Source organism: Calypte anna, chromosome 7 (genome assembly GCF_003957555.1).
Source record: "Calypte anna isolate BGI_N300 chromosome 7, bCalAnn1_v1.p, whole genome shotgun sequence".
Taxonomy (NCBI): domain Eukaryota; kingdom Metazoa; phylum Chordata; class Aves; order Apodiformes; family Trochilidae; genus Calypte; species Calypte anna.
The window spans coordinates 5,484,130-5,502,692 of NC_044253.1; the positions used below are offsets into that span (position 1 = coordinate 5,484,130).

At 39.4% G+C, this 18,563-nt stretch overlaps 1 protein-coding gene across 1 annotated transcript in view; it reads left to right on the top strand.

Annotated features, from left to right (window-relative positions):
- The window catches only part of LOC115598593 (von Willebrand factor D and EGF domain-containing protein-like), a 173,305-nt gene that overhangs the window by 65,418 nt on the left and 89,324 nt on the right, over window positions 1–18,563 (top strand). Inside the window, exons 8-11 of the mRNA XM_030454378.1 lie at window positions 1,932–2,005; window positions 8,562–8,832; window positions 11,648–11,826; window positions 15,408–16,348. Of these exons, the coding sequence (XP_030310238.1) occupies window positions 1,932–2,005; window positions 8,562–8,832; window positions 11,648–11,826; window positions 15,408–16,348 (1,465 nt within the window). The remainder of the gene's footprint in view (window positions 1–1,931; window positions 2,006–8,561; window positions 8,833–11,647; window positions 11,827–15,407; window positions 16,349–18,563) is intronic.

Here is an 18,563-nt window from a genome sequence, read left to right on the forward strand (position 1 = left end):
AAAATGTCTACCACAGGACTACAACCTTCCCTCTCCAGCCTGGGCTTTTAAACTTTTAAAGCCTCTTAAATCAGAAATTACAGCCAATTCAGTGAAGTGCATTCACATACTCATATTTTTGTTTTGAAGTTCCAACTGCTTCCATTAAAATATGAAAATGTAGCAAGCGTGAAATGGAATTAATCAATTTTAATAATAAATTCCATCTATCTCAGTTAAAACTTCATCTATGGAAACATAATAGATACTACCTTCCCTCCCCCTCATTTGCCCATTGCTGCGCTGCAGTTAATTAGAGGTGGTAATGTAACACAGTCTCTGCAACATATCAAGAAAAAGAACATTCATTACAATCCACGAAGTCCTTAGTCCTTCATATGCATTCAAATATTTTTGATTTATCTGAAAACTGAATGGAAATGGTGGACAGAACATTCTTACCCATTCAGCACGTTCAGACACATGTTAAAGTAGTTTTCTTCAGCAAATTAAGACTGCCTACAACTAGGACTTGCATCTTTTGCTGGTATCATGGAAGAGCAGAAAGGGCCATGTGGGATTGTTTGTACATAGGTTTTACACAGGACAGGTGCAGCCATGAAGAAAATGGGAAAAGTTTGAGATACTTTTTTGTGTCACATTGTGTAGCTACAGATGGTACAAAATGCTGTTCAAAGTCCTGCTTCTCATTCCTCAAGACAATCACTCTAAAATTTTGGGATGCCAGATACTGATGGGTGTCTAAGCAATCTCTCTGTGCAGTGGTTAAGGGGCATACTGAAATACAGATGATTTAGTGCTGCAGGTGAGAGGTGTTGTCAGGAAGTGTGATTCTGTCTTCACCATGTTACACACATATTTAATTTCACCACTGTTCCTAAAAGCTAAATTTTGCTCTGTTACTGAAAGACTGCACGAGGATACACAGAGTGGGCATTCTTCCCTCCTCCATGTATCATGGCAGTGTGGCAGAACAAGATGCATTTCTCATAGGCAAAGAGCAAAGAATTAACAGCCCTGGCCAAGAAATCAGCATGGCAGGTTGGATATAAAGAAACCACAACTTCATGACTCCCACTATGTCTGGGACATCCTGCAAATCACTACACAACTCGGTTTTGCATTTCTGAGTGCAGGATGGCAGAGCATGGAAAAAAACCATCTCAAAGAGATGTGGCAGGCCCAGCACTGCCCAAGGTTCAGGTGTGGCAAGTGAGAAGGGAGCTGCCTTACCTCTGGCTTTCATAGGTGTATCTGCTCCTTGCAGGGCACCAGGACTCTCAGACCTCATTTGTGACTCAGCTTGTGCACAAATAACCATGAGCTGATGCAGCTGGAGATCTTGGTGGTTGCTGGAGTTGTAGATCCTTTCTTCTTTTGTTCTCATGATGAAAGCAGACAGCTCCAGCAGCCTGGTTTGGCCCTCATCACCAGTACCTGATCAATAACCTGCACATCAAATGCATAAATCAGACATTCATATGCTGTATCAGGAAATTTAAGGTCAAACTGAGGGACAGGCTGTGACTATTACTAAAATATGCTAATGCTAGTTAATTACAGCATACCTCACACCATTCTTCAGGCATTAAAATTAGTACAATTTAATGAGCACTCTCTTGATAATTTCAGTGAACGATCTACTTCTTAGCAAAAAAAATTTAATACAAAAACTTCACTTTTTACCAGATGAAGACAAACAGGGCATTACACCAGGTGGAACAGGAGCACTCTGAACTCCCTTAGTGCATGTGATTAAACTCCATTGTTGGAAAGCAAAGCCTATTTTTACTTATTCGCAGTCATATTTTAGAAGTCAGATTTTAGTTTGTGCTTGACATACAAATCCTGCCCCTAATGTGTTGTGAGGAACAGTAATGAAGAAAAACTGCTGTGTAGACTGTATTCATTACACATTTCATTTTAACTAGGTCACAGTTCGAGACCTCCCAACAGGGAACTGCTACTCTTTCACTGATCCACACATTATCACATTTGATGGATGGTGAGTATTCTACTTTGAGATAATTTGGCTCAATTATTGCAGTTTTCAGTTTCTGGTTGTAGCATGCATTTGGTTTTGTAATAGAATATCCAAAGAGTGTTGTACTCATTTGTTTACAGTGATTAATATAGAGCTTCAGTAAGAGATATGGTTTCCTTTCAGCTGTTTATTCTCCTTTTCCCAAAAGGACTAGAAATGGTTTAACCTTGAAGCAGCAATGGTTTTGATTCTGAATCATTTTTCACAAGACAGAGGTCAGGTTTTAAACGGGTCTTCAATCAGAACCATCCTTACTGACTTAGAGAGGGTGTGTGCACCAGGAGGCACCCAGCTCTGCAGCACCCATCTCTGCACAGATGAGCCATGGCATCCCTCTGGCAACACAGCATGGCTGGACAGGGCTTTATATATTCTTTTATCTACTTCCAGAGGTGATTAACACACATCTGTGTGTTAATGGAGTTGACAGTCATAAACACAACCAAAAAGACCCCATAAAGATGGTTGTACTGTCTCAGATAAGAAGTCCAGAAATGATAAGTAGCAAATATCAGGGAAGAAGTGCAAAAATCAAGTACCTCCCTCTGTATTGCCCAGATGTCCTCCTATAGTATCCAGCAGTGTGTTGCTTCAAGACTTAGTGAGCCCAAGACTGAAAAGACTCAAAGTTTAAGGACTTACTGAACCTTTGTGTTCAACCACCTGCTCTTTACAGAACTTTTCTTCAGTTAACCACCCTAATAATTCATGAATCTCTTTGCCCCAGCTATTTAACATAAGAGAAAGCTTTTATAGTTTGCATCTGGCACATTTGATCTGAAGTTGTTAATATTTTAGATCACATTCCAGGTTTGTCATTCCACTGTTAACCTCCTAATGGCACAGCTAATGACTTTAGGTGCACAGCATCCACAGGGGCTCAGCAGGTGTGATGTTCTAATTTGGATTTCCTAATGTCCCAATTTCAGTCCAGCATGCTCTGGAGGTAAGATCTGAAATGACATAAAACCTGGAGAAATCTGTTGATGAAATGTGAGTAAGAAAGATAGTGACTCCACTAAAGGTCATACATCTGATACAAAGATTTCACCTAAACTGGGTAGGTTCAGATAGGACTCCTCTGCACATCCAGGGCTTTGCAGTTTCTCTCCTGCTTTGCTGAGCACCATTTATAATGTGGTCAGGCACCTGCTCCATCAAGTCTGATTGATCAATATATAGCAGCTGTGGAAGAGCAACAAAAGATACAAAGATATTCCCACATCTCATGTATCTGCAATTATTTGCAGATATAACTCTGGGATATTAAAACTACATCAGAATATATTTCAAAGCTCTCACTATATTTATTTTCTAAAATATTCCCTCCTGATTTTTGCCTGAGAATGGGCAGTGATCTGCCAGGTTGTTGGGCTTAGGTCAAATTCCTGAAAACTTCCCTTGGAATGGGGGAACGCTCTCATCCTAGTGTATTTTACGTAGCTTCCATGGGAAATAAAGGTCTAAAATAAAATTAAGCAATTTTATTTGAATAACAAATTTTGTGACCCTGTGATTGAGATCACAACAAAAGGTTTCTAAGCTATTCACAATTCCATTTGAGCACAGGCAGTTTGAAAAAGCTTGTCCTTCTGTGGCACCCTCCTCAGAGTCACCCAGCCTTGAAATGGAAAAATCTCAGGATTAGCTTGGCCCCTGGATAACTACACCTTTCCTCCCCCTGGATTCATTACTGCTCTGTCCAGTGTAGCTTTAAATGAGCCAAGCTGATGGGGCTTCTGCCATCTCAGTAAGCAGGTTATCTCACTAAGATATATCACTTCTTGATGTTCAGCCAAGTTTCTTACCCATCATTTCACAGTCCCATTACTCCTACTTATATTCTCATTTACAATTGTAAATAATTTCTCTTTCAATTACTGGAATGATTATGCCACCCTATTACACATCAAGCAACAAGTTAAGCAACTTCTCTGTCTGCCTATCCAAAAATTAGCAAGTGGGGAATGCAATTCCTGCTTCTGTCCTGATGCAAAAAAACCTGATAACCTGAAGAAAAAGCCTGGAACAGAGGTACAGATCTGAATCATTCCCCTTTGGCTGTGAAAGGTGTGTGGTGGGAAATAGTTTGAAATGAGGTTTAGGTCAGGTATTGTGCATAGAAGAACTACACAAAATGCTTGTGGTCTCAAGACAGTACATGAGTGTCTCTCAAGAAAAAGATGTGTTGGAAAGAGACTGATCTGCAGATGGTAAACAGCAAAGGAAGGGAACTGAAAATGCTGAGAGAAACTTCTAGGGACCATGAAGCAATAGGCTGAGTGGAGTAGCAGCTCTTGGGCATCAGAAGCTATGTAGACTCTAAGGCTCAGGAAAGAAGAGGGAAAAAAAAAATCAAAAATTATTCAGAGAGAACTGAAGGAAATAACAGCCTTTACCTCTCTATATAGCTACAAAGATGACAGCAAACAAAACTGAATCAACACTGCTTCTGAGGTGACCATCAGAGTACCAATCAGCCCATATCACCCAAGGAAACCTGTTTTTTCCACCACAAAGCCTGTAGGTCAGCTTAGAAGGAAACAGCAGCCCCTAAGATCAAACTGCTGCAGGCAGAGGTGCTATGGATGGGATCACCTCTTTGGCACCCTTCTATCCTGGGGATGCTTACAGAAGGGCTGTCACATGGGAAGCAAGGGGAAAGGCTGGAGGTGGGAAACAGTGCCAACAAGATTTGTGTTTTCTAAACAAATGGGCACGTGCAAAAACACACTTCTGCTTTTCACAGGGGTGCTCACCCTGTTTTACTTTCCCATTAGCAACAGTGAAGAGAAGGAAAAATGAACAATGGAGAAAAGCAAGAAAAGAGAAGGGAAAACAAACAATGAAGAAAAACAAGGATGCAAGCAGACATGCAAACAGAAATCACAACCTTTTTGATTTCTTATATTTAAACGAAAAGCAAAGCACAAAAATTGAGCTTAATTTAAAAATACTGAATCTGAATTTCTCTAGCAGATTTGTTGGAAAATTGAAAAATGGCATGAAAATCAAAAGACAGGAAGATATTTCTTTTTTGGAAGTAAAATTTTCCTCTTGAAATGGTTACGTCCAATGTACAGGTTGATTTGTAAGACTTCACAACAATGCTTCATTTTGTAACTTCTATAGTGCTATTTTCAATGATTTTTTTAACTGACACTGAGCTCACATTACATCTGAGACAGCTGTTCATTAGACTAATGAAATACCTGACTTGTAATGATAACACTGCCCTTTGGTCCACCTCTTGTGAAATATATTTATGTAGAAATATTTATCTTGTAATCTTTTCATTCTTTTGACCAAAGGAAGTGACTGAAAATCAAAGCAGAGTGAGTCATATTTTACAGTGCAAACACAATCAATTTGTGTATATTGTAGCATAGATGTGAAATAGTGTTAATTATGCCAGCTAAAATCCAGAGAGAGCACTTCCTTTTATAGCAAATACCTTCTAAATTAAACAAATGTGAAAGCCTGGTAAAGCAAAAGTATAGCCCTCATTATAGTTATGGCACATTATAAATATAAAAGCTTTTCATGCCATAAATTCTGGTTCTTTAATATGAAGTGCTAGTTTAAGACTAAATATGCAGAAAATCCTTTTAAGGTAAGATATAAAAAGGGAAATATTTCTTGACTGGTGAACTACATATCAATCATATTATTTTGCTTTTTAACTTAAAAAAAAAAAACACAAACTTTTTTTTTTCTTTTACATTTCTGAAACATTTATGCTAATCTATCCATCAGTATTTTCCCAGGGAGAATGCCACCATTTCCTGCACAATAATACCTCTGCTTCCACAGCTTCACAGTTATGGTGGGTTTTAATGGCATTCATCATAGTAGCCCACAACTAAATCCTGGGAATAAGCAACCATCCCAGAAGTGCTTTTTGATGGTCTGTAGAAGTTTATACATCCTCAAGAACCCAGTGACTGCTGAGCAGAACCCAACAGTTCCAGCCCCTGAGAACAATGCTGTGATGAGAGCTGAAACCAAGAGAACACCTCCAGCATCAGCCAGCACCTCCTCAGGTCAAAGCTGGCACAAAACAGTTATCCCTAAGCAAGGAAAGAGGGAGTCTGTAAGGACATGTCAACAAATCAAATTATTTGGTGGCAAAACTGCATGCAAAAACTCATCTTTTCACTCATCTGGTGAATCTAATCTAATAAAAAGATGGTGAATAGTTTAAGTAGATTAAGTTACTTAACCTAAGGCTACCAGTAGCCACTGTTTACATAGATTTGCATTCCCCTCTGTCCCTCTCATTGTAAACAAAGAAATTATTCCTATCACATCTCACTGCCATAAGCACAGAGTTTGGAGCATTTCATAGCTACTGAATTCAGCACACAGCTCCAGTCATGGCATCATGTCACGACAAGAACCTGATGGACTCCTTGGAAAACAGCCCAGACACAGGGATGAAGGGGAGGGAACCTCTTCCCACCCGGTCCATCCCTTGCTACAGACTATTAGGGAAGCAGGATGGGGAACTGAGCTGCTGAGGACAATTCAGACACAGGCAGTGGTGCCATGTTCACAAAGAACATGCAGAGATCTCTCATCCAAGAGTGCCAGTAACTCTGCTTCATTCTTTCAGCACCACAAGGCTGCAATTGGATTTCTCAGATGCTGTCCAAACGAATCATTATCACAATTACAGTAGTATAAACATCACAAAAGTTTACCTGAATGCATTCAATTATCCATTCAAGTAATTCAAAGGCAGCTGAAAGCTTCAATTTAGACCCAATGCAGATTTGTTATGTGCTATGCAATCTGTGCCATGACTTAATTGAAGGATTCTAAGTGACTTCCAGGAGAGTTGGATTGGGTCCACTGTCAATGCTTATTAAGCAGTAAATAGCTCCCATAACTGCAATGCTATTTACATGCATATGCTAATACAGCCTTATTTACCAGATACAGATGATTAGTCAGGGTACAGCCATACTGATGCATTTTTGTCCATCAAGCTCCCCCTGCTGAAGGTGATTCTCATAAAATATCCTGTGTCCTCTGTCTCTCCTGTGAAAATGTCCAAAAGGAGGTATTACTTGATGCTAAAAAATATTCTCTGGGTTTTATGTTGTCCTTAGTTCTAATCAATCTTAGCAGTAGCATGTGCACAGGGTACTTAGGATTTATGTACCTGATTGGAAAATAAAATGAGACACAACCATTCAAAATCTTATTCTCTGGACAACTTCACAAAGTCTTTCAAGATGAAAGATAAAATCAAATATGTTCCCTAGCACAAAAAAGTAGTTGGGAGCTTAAATTCTTACAGTTTTATGAGCTACATATTTTTTCTATGGTTTTATTCTGAAGTGAAATAAAGTGCAGATATATACACGCTAAAAAAGTTCTTTAGCCATTTCTTCCTCTGCAGAGAAAACATTAACAGACTGAAAAAATATTGATATTTGTATGACAGGGCTCAAAATTAAACCTGTTATTTCATTGAAATATTATATACAGTCTTTTAAACCTTTTTATTGAAGAATAATGCTCATTATAATAAACGTGTATCTTAGTTTCCATTGTACTTAATTAACTAAAAACTGATTAAAAATAAATGCAGTGCCTTAAAAGAAAGTAGACTGTTCCATAGTCTTTAAAGATTGCAGCTCTTGACTTGCAAGGAGAAAAGTCCAGCAGCACATATAAAGCATACAGCTCCTGTTTACTTTCATAAATCATACTAAAATAAAATACAGTGAGAATGAGAAGTTTATGGAGTGAGAAAAGAAACAAGCAGAGAAGGATGCTCTGGCAGGTGCCTGTTATGGAAACCCAAGGGGCTGCAGGTGGGAAGAGTTTTACCTGGCTGGTGCAGAGGGGAAAGACCTGCAGAGTTACTGAAGTTTTTCTGCTCATGGCCTCACTCAGGCAGAGAAGAATCAAAGTCCCAAATCGTTCAATGTTCTGCACTGTGCTGATTGCCAATCCACTTAGGGCAAAAGTTGTGCTTACAGGGAAGTTGCCGAGAGGGGAGAAACAACTCCATTTTAACAGGTTTTCAGTAGAATCCCTGTTTTTCACATGCAGCATTCACCTAGCCACAGTCAGTCTCATAGAAGTTGGTGATTAGTCACAGAAGAGGTTATTTGAGCACTGATTGTGCTTTGCAGAATACCATGCTGTAGAGCATCCAGTTAGAACCAAAACATATTTATTAAGCCCTGGAGGCAGGGACTTCTTCCCATTTGCTTTTTATCAAATGTTTATCCTTTTTATCCATGCCCCTTGCCATAGCAGCAGCTCGGAGACAGCTACCCACTCTTCACATGAACTTTTAGGCACTTCCAGCTCCTACTTTTGGTGCTGGAGAAATGCTTCCACAAGCCTTGATTTTTCCCTCCCTCCCGGCCAGCCCTCATGCTGCTCTAGTTAAGAAGCTGCTCTACAAGCACCACCAAACACCCGTCACAGGTGGACGCTCTGAATTTCTAAATCCTCTTTTTTTTGTTTGGTTGTTGTTGTTGTGTTTTTTTTTTAGGCTCTACGATAACTATAAAATTGGGACCTTCCTTTTGTGCCAGAGCCTGTCCCGGGCATTTGAAGTGCACGTTCGGCAGTGGGACTGCGGAGGCCACCGCTCCGCCACCGCCTGCAACTGCGGGGTCGCCGTGAGAGAAGGGGGTGACACCGTGGTGCTGGACACCTGCAATGGACATTTTCAGGAGAGCAGACCCCAGCTAGTGGTCAAAAGCACCCAGGAATCACCACAGGTCAAAATCCTAAAGTCCTACGGAGGAAGAAAGATCACAGTAGGTGGCTATTCGGGTGCCCTTCTTCTTGTTCTTTCAAAACACGCGTTTAGTATTTCTGAACTGTTAATGAGGTTGCTACGAAAAATATCTATCTAAAGACAGTGCCTGCAGCAAAATGCACCTAAAAAAATGAGATGTTGGTTAAGGTGTTAGTTTAACAAACTGTAAAAACAAACCACGTATCTCTGGATTTCCTCAAAGAGATAGCAGAATGCCAATATTGTTACCCGCTCTCCGCAGTACGGCAATCGGCTCTCAGTTTGTTCATGCTAGGCACTACCCAACTGCATCACATAAAGCAAATTTCTTTGCAGAGCTTACAATATAAATATTCAAGGAAAGATCACAGGTAGCAGAATAATTTAATTTTAGAGTGGAATGGTAAGGAAGTATTAGTCAGATCAAGATAACCTCCAAAAATGGGCTGCAAATGTGCAATTTTTTAAGTATTTGCTTGAAAAAATATATGGCCATATACCTTGCACTTATTCCCACCATTCCAGTGAAAGCTCTGAAAGAATATCAACAGGCTGCACCAGGTGAAGAGGCACAAATTCCAGCCAAGAAGGTAACTCTATCCCTGTTGTATGATACAGATTTATTACCAGGAAATGTTTTGGGTAAAGACAGGTTCACAACAGAGCCAGAACAACGCAGGGAGGGCTAGTGTTTGGCTCTCCTCATGACCTTGCTTGGAACAGATCTTGGAAGCCAGTAATTGGAAGTCTGTTAATTGCAGAAAAGAGAAAAAGCAGGAAGCAAGTTCATCTTGCAACTGAATGCAATATAATTAGTGTTTGATTACTAGAATAATCTCAGCAAGTAATCCCTATTCTCATTTACACCTCATGTAAAACTCAGTGAAACAAATTAGGATATGAATATGAATTCTGCCCTGATGGGAATGGGAACCTGTAGAATTTGGGCTGAGGTGGTTCTGGACCCTCAGCCCATCCCAATTTTCTCTGCAACTGCCTATTGCCTACCTCAGGCAGTGTAGGAGCCAGCTCCACAGCAGCACCTAAGTTGTTCAAGTCTGATGCTTCGGATGGGACTGAGCTCTCTATCTCTGAACAAAGTGAGGTCTCAAAAAAGCTTCAATTAGCAGCATTAGATCTAGATGGGTTACAGAAAACCAGGGTAAGTTGTTGGGTCTCCAGTGGCAGATGAGACACCTCACCAGGGGCAGCAGGAGAAGAAGGGGTTACAGCCTTCTGAATCCCTGAAATAAATCCCACCTGGAAATAATCCAGGCAGCACTGAAGACTGAAGTAGCTCATCCAGTACCCTACCACAAGGATTTTACACACAGCCTTGTAGAAAATTCTCCTCCCTGTAGTAAAGCATGTAATTAGAAAGCACATGTTTGTCTGAAGGAAATCAAATGCTACCCATCACCATGCCAGCTGTAATTCTCCTGCTCTAACTATAAACCACTAAGAAAAATATAACCTATCAGGCTATTTGAGCTTTACATTGCAGAATGTTTTGGTTTTTTTGAGACATATAGCCAAGGTGGAGGAACAGCTGAGACCTTCCAACATATTAAAAAAATTGGTTTTACACGATGACTTCCATTATTATTCAAGGCCAATAACTTTTCTTTTTTAAAAGATGTTTTAAATATCCTGATAAAAACACAGAGACCTTAAGTTCTAACAGTGTCCTTGCCTGTTACTGCAATCAGCAGCACTTCTGCTCAGCTGGGTGAGGAGATCTCTCACAGAGGGCTCTTCAGAAAGTATTGTCCTGCCTGAAAGGATGGCTCGGAAGCTGAAGAGGGCAAGATAATTATTTATCACAGTCAAAATTTAAATCTTGGTTGCAGCACACAAATGCAAATATGAACTAGTTGCTCCTTCACATTTAGGAATAGATTTGGTGGGGGGGGAAACTTAAACAAAAATCCCCACTGAAAGATAAGCAATGAACATTATTTGACTGAATCAATTATAGTTAGGCAGAGATCACTTTTAAAAAGCAACAGCTATTTTGTAATTATTGTAATGGAAGTTTCCAACTATTTAATGTACTTTTTAAAATTTACTGAAAACATTTCATTTTGGATAAGAAAAAAAATAAGAAGGTAACTTACCAGGCTAGAGTGTTTCTGTTCCCACTCCTGGCACAGATCACTTTCAAAATTATTTTCTTTTTGCCTGGAAAAAAAAAAAAAGCAAACAAAAACAAATTTCAGATGCTTTTTTTTTTTGTTCTCCTCTTGGTTGGGACACCAATCTGAAAAATCCATTATCCACAGTCACTTCTTTGTCTTAACTTCAAGATGATTTTTTTTTTTGCTTTTAAAGGTCAGTGTAAGTCTACCAGAAGTTCTTTAATGAGAAAATTGCTTTATCCACTTTAAAACACAATCATTTTCTGGGTAATCCAGCCTTGGAAAATGAAACGATTTTTCAGAGAGAAGAAAGCTGCTTTTCAGACTTGGCAGTTTATCTAAACGAAATTATTTCCCAAGCAAAGACAACAGGATGGCCTTACTAGAGTGGAAGTTACTTCAAAAATTAGTGGTTGATTTACCAGTGGGATAACTTCAATGTTTGTAATTACTCAGAAGGTACTTGTGTGGTTTTATATTTACGTAATATGAGATACGAGAACCATAGAAGCTGAAATGAAGCTAAATAATAATGAATTATTATTTATAGTGTATCTAATTGATCTCAAATTACCTTCACCATCACCAATGTCCCGCGTTGATATTTTTGTTTGTAGAAAGGGACATCTTTTTTTTTATATAGTATAAAAAGCTTGATAGCAGCTTGGGTTCAAGTTTTGTTTCCTGCCTCTTCAGATCCTGTTCCCATCAGGAGCATTTGTTCGAGCTGATGTGAGTGAGTGGGGACTGGGTCTGACAGTGAGGGCTCCGGGCAGTGACTTCAACAAGACCCGAGGTCTCTGTGGCCTCTTTGATGGGATTGGTGCCAACGACCTGAGCAATGTGCCTGAGGAAGACTTCATAGAGGAGTGGAGGTACAAAGCAAGAGAGGCTGCTGGGCTGGGAGATGCTCTGCAGAGCCCTTTCAAAGAGTGTTGTTAGGTTTGTTTCATTACATACTCCTCTAATCACCTTACAGAATCAGTGAGAGGAGGTTGGAGTCCCAATAGCATCCAAACAGCACAAGGGCTTCGCTTTCAGTCAGCATAATGCAGACAAGCAGCTACTGAGAGAGAAGTTTTATATTCACAAGCAATGTCACATTAAGAGCTGTGTTAAGATCCTGCTCAGCTGTTAAAAAAAATGCAGTTCTCACCCACACTAGAAAATGTAGATAACTGACAACAGGGATTAATTAAAGGTTTGGTATTTCCCTTGTTCTTTTATTCTTGAACACTAATGACAATGTGTGAGTATAAATTAAATGTTACATTTTGACTAAGTGTGGTAATGTGTGTACCATGCTAAAACTTAGTATCTACTCTATTAATGATGACAGTGAGCTCTAGAACCCTACACTTCCTGAGACAGATGGTCTGGAACCAAAGTCAGGAGTCCAGAGCTCTAACAAATCCCTATCCTCATCCTTATCCCACATTTTAATTCCTGTTCCTGAACTCTAAATGTTGTTACAGGTGTTCCCAAAATCAAAGTCAGTTGTGTAGAGATTTGCTTGTGAAGTATATCTTTCAAATGAGGAAAAAAAAGGTAAATCACATTAACATACCACTTAATCTCTACATGGGAACTTAGCACAGACCTATAGGCACAATTTATTTCACACCTATTGCATTTCAGAAAATGAACAAACACCTCTTCCACATTCCCATTATATTCAACAGGCCTAATTTCTGGTTTAACAGCAATTTTGACCTGTCATTACAAATTCTACTACTTAAAAGTCAGCCATCTTTAACATCTTAACAATGTGAAAAGCAGTCAGTTTACCTCTAGAAAAGCAAACTGGAAAATAATTTGGTACAAGAAACAACTTCTGACTACCCAAAAAGAGATTAACAAGATCCTTAGGAGGACCTGTCCACAGCAAAATCAGCACATACGATGGAGATACTTCAGGGAAGGCAGAAGCTCCTGTTGAGTGAGAAGGACATGAGGGATGATGAGTTTCACCTTGCAGGACTCTCAGGGATAGATTCTCAGGGACCCTTCAGAACCTGGTTAAGAACTGAGCCAAAGGAAAGGCTACAGCCAACTCCAGAGGAGATGGGATGGGTTTCTGATCCACCCAAGGAGAAATGGCACAGTGAAAAACAAAACCTGAGGGTGATCTTTCTGCTGCTGTTCCTAATTTCATTTTAAACAACACTGAAAGCACCTTAGGTTTTTCTTCAGCACCTGAAGGTAGTCTGAGTACTCACCATCTGGCAGCTAAGCTCTTTCCTTGGCTCCCCCCTCTCCCAAGCAGCTGCAGGGCTCTGAATGGCACAGATCTGTTTGTAAGAATCAGCTTTTCAGTGAAACTTTCAAAGAATAAAACAACATCAGAGGCTCCTAGACCTTAAGTAGCATCCAGACAAAGCTGAACGTTAAAACATGTATTTTAAGTGGGTAAAAAATTTTTGAAACCATTTATCAATTCTTTCGATAAATCCAGCAGTAATTCTACTAATTAATGCTATTAATTCTAATTTAATTATCTAATTTAATAATAATTTAATAATCTATAATTTAATAATCTAACTTAATTATTCCATATTAATTGATAATCTGTTCTAATTAATAATCTATTCTATGCTAAATCACTTTCTATAGTATCATCCAAGCCAGTTTGAAAAATTTGTATTTATTTTTCTTTTATTATAATGGCAGCTAAGAGGAATGACAGTCTAATCATGCTGTGCAGGGGACAGAAGGCACATCCTTGCTCTCTGGACATCCACATGCCCACAGGAGAGGGTTTCCAGTGGCTCCATCCTTTCCATACCACACACCTGTGTCCTGTTGACCAGAGCTAACCAAAGCACAGCATCTGGTTTCACACAATGTGAAACAGCAAAGAAATTTATTTCAATAAAATAAAGGCAAAAGAATTTCATTTTACTGATTTTTCCATTTTTGTTTATGGATTGGTTGATGTGATTTTAAAAAATTATTTATTAAATATTCAATATTTACCTAAAGTTGTTAGTTTCCATAGGGTTCTCTCAAATAAAGAGCTAGTTCTGCTGCTTTAATTTATGTTTGCAGTTAGATCATCATCTGAGTCTGGGCAGTTTTAGATGCAGGTATCACCACCATGCAGAACTGGAGGAGCAGCCTGTGCAGGATGCCCACTCAAACCAAAGCTGTGTTGTCTGACAGAGCAGAAGTTGTTTCAGTGCTCCCTCAATCAGCACAAATCAGTTTTATTGTCCCAGACTGCAGGAAAGCAGAGAACAGCTTGTGATTTCTGTGAACACAAAAGCTGTCCTGTCTTATACTGTATCCAGTGTGCCTGGGCACTGAGAAAAATGTTTTCATATGTGTCTCCTGGTTCAGAAAGAAAAATCAGTTCACTTTGCTTCTGTCACTGTGACATTTAATAGTAGCATTGTATTGGTGATCAAAATAACAATACCATATATGCCATTTTCAGTATAAAGTGGAAAAATTGGATAGAGACAATTGTCCTACACAGAATCTAGTTATCTGCCTCCAACATGTTGGCACTTACTCTCACTTTCATGAAAACTCTAGATTCTGTCTGTAAGACAAAATTAATGCCAAAATAATAAGTGAAATATTTAGTGATAGTTCAAATTTGTCTGGAAGTAAACTGGTGCCAACTACAGGGACAAGCAGTACATCTTTTTCTATGAAGCTCCAGGATTCCCTGTGCTGCACAAGTAAGATCAATACAAGATCTTATCTTTTATGAAACTTCCAAAGAAACTTTAATCATGGCTGTTTACTCAAACTGAACTCTCTAGAAAGTTCATCCATCATTAAAGCTTGACTAAATTAAAAGGGGGAAAAAAACAACTTGCCTTATGTGATAGCCTAGCCGTATGACCAACAGAACACTGCTTTGTGTCTAAAGAAAAACTCAAAGAAAGCTTCACTAGAAGACAAGAACAAAATGAAGCATGCATAGAAACATTTAAAGGAAAAAAAACACCTAAAAAAATACCTAGTGATCCAAGTCTTAGAGGAAACACCTGGTAAAGAGAGCATAGGCAAACAGATAAAGGTAATTTTTGTAATAAGGCACTTGAAACAAATACATCTTTTTTGTCATTCTCCAGGCTGTACATTAGTCACATCAGGGACAAGCCTAAGGCCTTCTTTCATGTGTAATATGCAAAGGGTAAGCTGCACCTTAGAGAAAGTTCTGCAAAGAAAAGTCAAGCATTTAGGCAACGCTCCAGCAAAGCACTTAAGCATCTGTTAGTAAAATGTCCCACTGTAGTGCTAAAAAATGAACAGGACAACTCAAGAAGGGCAATGCAGAAGTGACTAAAGAAAACAGAGATTAAACTTAAGCTTTTTCTTAAGTACTTTGGTATAATGGGAATTTATCCATTCCTCAGCCTCAGAGAAAGAAGAGTTTACTTGGTATAATAAATTTCTTTGTTTAAAGTTTCCTCCTTCTAATCTCTCTCTGTTTTTAAATCAGATTACCTCCAGGGAAGAGTTTATTTGACAAGACTCCAGCACCTTCTGAGGGGAAGCAAAGGAAAAATTACTGCAGATGTCAGAAGGAAAGCAATATGTCTGTACCTGTGATGAACAAGTGGAATACCTTCCAGACTCCTTTCCCTCAGTCTCCTGGTTGCCACTATGATCACGTGGATTTCACCTCTGCAATCCCATATGTAGATGTTACATCAGAGTTTGTCACTCACCCAGACACAGATTCTGCTTCAAGAAAAGATGGGAAACTGTCAGCCAAGTCGTTTTACCAGAGATATCTGCCTAAATCAGTCCACAAGCGAGGTAGCCCAGAGGGCCAAATAAAACTCCTTGTGCACAATGTTTCCATGAAAACCAACAGTTCCATTAGCTCTACAAAAGCCACAGAAGACCTACAGAGGGTAAAAAGGCAGGGAGACTATTATGAGTATTCATCCTTCCACCCACAACGTGGCACAAGCCAGAGAGACTCAGAGAGCTTTGCATATTTTTTCCCAGAGGATTACTTTGAAGGGATTAGGACAAAGCTTCCACTGTCTTGGCCTACTCCCAATGGCCTAACCATCACCAAAGCTCAGGAAATTTGCCACCAGATTCTCACAAATTCCACCATTGGCTTAGTGTGCAAAGGTCTCCTTGGAAAAAAAATGGATAAGGCCATTGATATATGCCTTCTAGATCTGCAGCTCAAAGATGATGTAGCTTGGGTGAGGCCACTGATAGCCCTTTTGGAAAATGAATGTGAAAGAAGAGTGCTAGGGAAGAGACATGGAATGTTTCATGGAAATCAGCCATCTGCTACCCAGGAGAAAATCCTCACTGCTCTCCAGTGTCCTGATTTCTGCAACACCAATGGACAATGTTCTGAACTGGGCTGCCAGTGCTTTGAAGACCACAGCTCCTACGATTGTAGCATTGCCAAAAGTAAGTCTAAAATTCTGTTTGTTCTTCCTCTACCTATCTTTTCCTGGTATTAGAGTTATTAGTTAGAACATCTGCACAGAGTTGTTTGCTCTTCAGACAGTGCTACCAGTAAGATATTTGATGAATTAGTAATCAGTTTTTGACCTTGAAGAGCCGATCAAAATATCCGGTTGGCTGGTCCTTCACTTTTTCACCTCAGTAACTTTTTAAAAATGGATTTTACAAGCCCCTTAGCAAATTGGTTTTGCAGAAGTGATTTTCTTTACATCTGATCTATCACTGGCATGCTGACAAGCAAGCTTCTGACAAAAAAAAGAGGGTCCTGTTCACCTTGTGGTCAATATTCATGTTAACACTGTATAGATAATTCTTTTTTTCCTGATCGACAGGGAATAAGATTTGAAAATTAATTTCAAACACTATACTAGTAACAACAACAAAAAATTAAAAGTGACAGAAGGAACAGGTAACATTGTCAAAGCCATGAAATAGCTAGAGGACATATTCAAGCCTGCAGACCTCATTCTGCAAATAATTATTAATTACATCTCCACAGGAAACTATCCCACTAGGTCTGTTCCTTCTTCTCAGTTCAGCCCTCAATGGATAAATCCAAAGCCAATATGAGTACTGACAGTGTCTGAAACTAAGCACATGTTAGTATTCATTTCAAAAGGTAAGCTCTGCCTCAGCAAACTTCATCACTGAAGTTACAAAAAGGTACTCAGGGCTCAGTCATACAGTTGAGTTCCTGCAGTTTAAGAAGGAGCAGTTTTTCAGTTAAACTGAAGTTATAAAATACAACCTATTAACCCATCCCAGATGTGGATCCTGGTCTTTATCTACAGTTTTCGGGCTAATGGACATTATACTCTCTTTAGGGCAGGTGAAGCCCATATCTAGAATTAGTTGCCATGGCTTGGATGAGACATCTGAATCAGTGGCACATCTGATACCCCAACACATTACTAGCCAGGAGGGGATAACCCATGTGCTACACAAGTATGTTTTCAGTGCACTGATTTAAAGTGGTTAAAAGATATCCTGAGACTTGTAGATTTTTTTTGTTGTTAATGACAGGCTAAATTTGCAGTATTGCTTCCTAAATTTAGAGGAATTCGTTCTCACTGACACTGAGAACTGACACCAGTGACTGAAATGCAAGTTGAGAAATTCTGCAGTAATTGTCCAATAAACAATTTCATGTTTAACTTCATTTGGCTATGATGTGGTCAGGTTAGGGGGAGTTGCTTAGGCCAGTTTTAAATTTTTATTTTACCTTCAACTATAGTTGAAATCCCTCAGATTAGAAGGAAATAATTTCAATATGACCTTTCAAATAAAAGTTAATGACACCTTGTCTTCTTACTGAGACATCAAACATAAACAAGGACAGAATATGGAGCATGGCTTGAGACTGCACACGGAGGTGAGAAGTGGCAAATATACACACATGAGCTGAGGCAAACACACTGTTAACCATCACTGCTCCCCAGTCTGATGCTTTGTCTGTCCCTCACTGCCTTTGCTTGACTTTTCTCCACTTGTGAAGAAGGTGCTGGTTGGCCTTTGCCTCCAATCATTTCTCTTTTGGGAGTCTGGCTAATTAGAGTTCACAGAAAGTCAAACTTTCCCCTCCAGTTTTCCAAAGAGTCACCAGTATCCCAACTCACCACAACAGACCCCCACTCCCTCCACTGCCCCTGGAATCTTGTTCCAGTGTCCCAGGGTTCCCACTCACTCTGTAAACCAAAGATGCCTCTTGGAAGTTGAATTTTTAGCATGAGCATCCTTGTTGTTAGTCAGCTCCTGGGGGGAAGTGATCTTGGTGCTGTTCCTGCAGAAGAACCACACACATGCAAACAGGAAAGCAGAAGTTTCCCTTAATATTTATACTGCTCCATTGGCAGGGGGTGGTTTTGATAGCATTGTGACCAAATTAGCATTGACAGCTTCAGAAGTTTTGCTAACACAAGGCAGAAGGCTCGTTTCCAAAATTCCCATGTAGTTTTCCCAACATTTCAAGGGCAATATTTGATTTAAAGAGTGACTGGCCCCTCTGTCACACTGTATACAACCAACACTCCTTAGCTGCAGCTGAGGACTTGGATTTTTTCTTAACTAATACCTGTAAAATATTTTTTGTGAGTGTAAACTTTAAGTACAAATATTATTTTTCATTAAGAAATCCTACAGAACACATTAATAACTACTA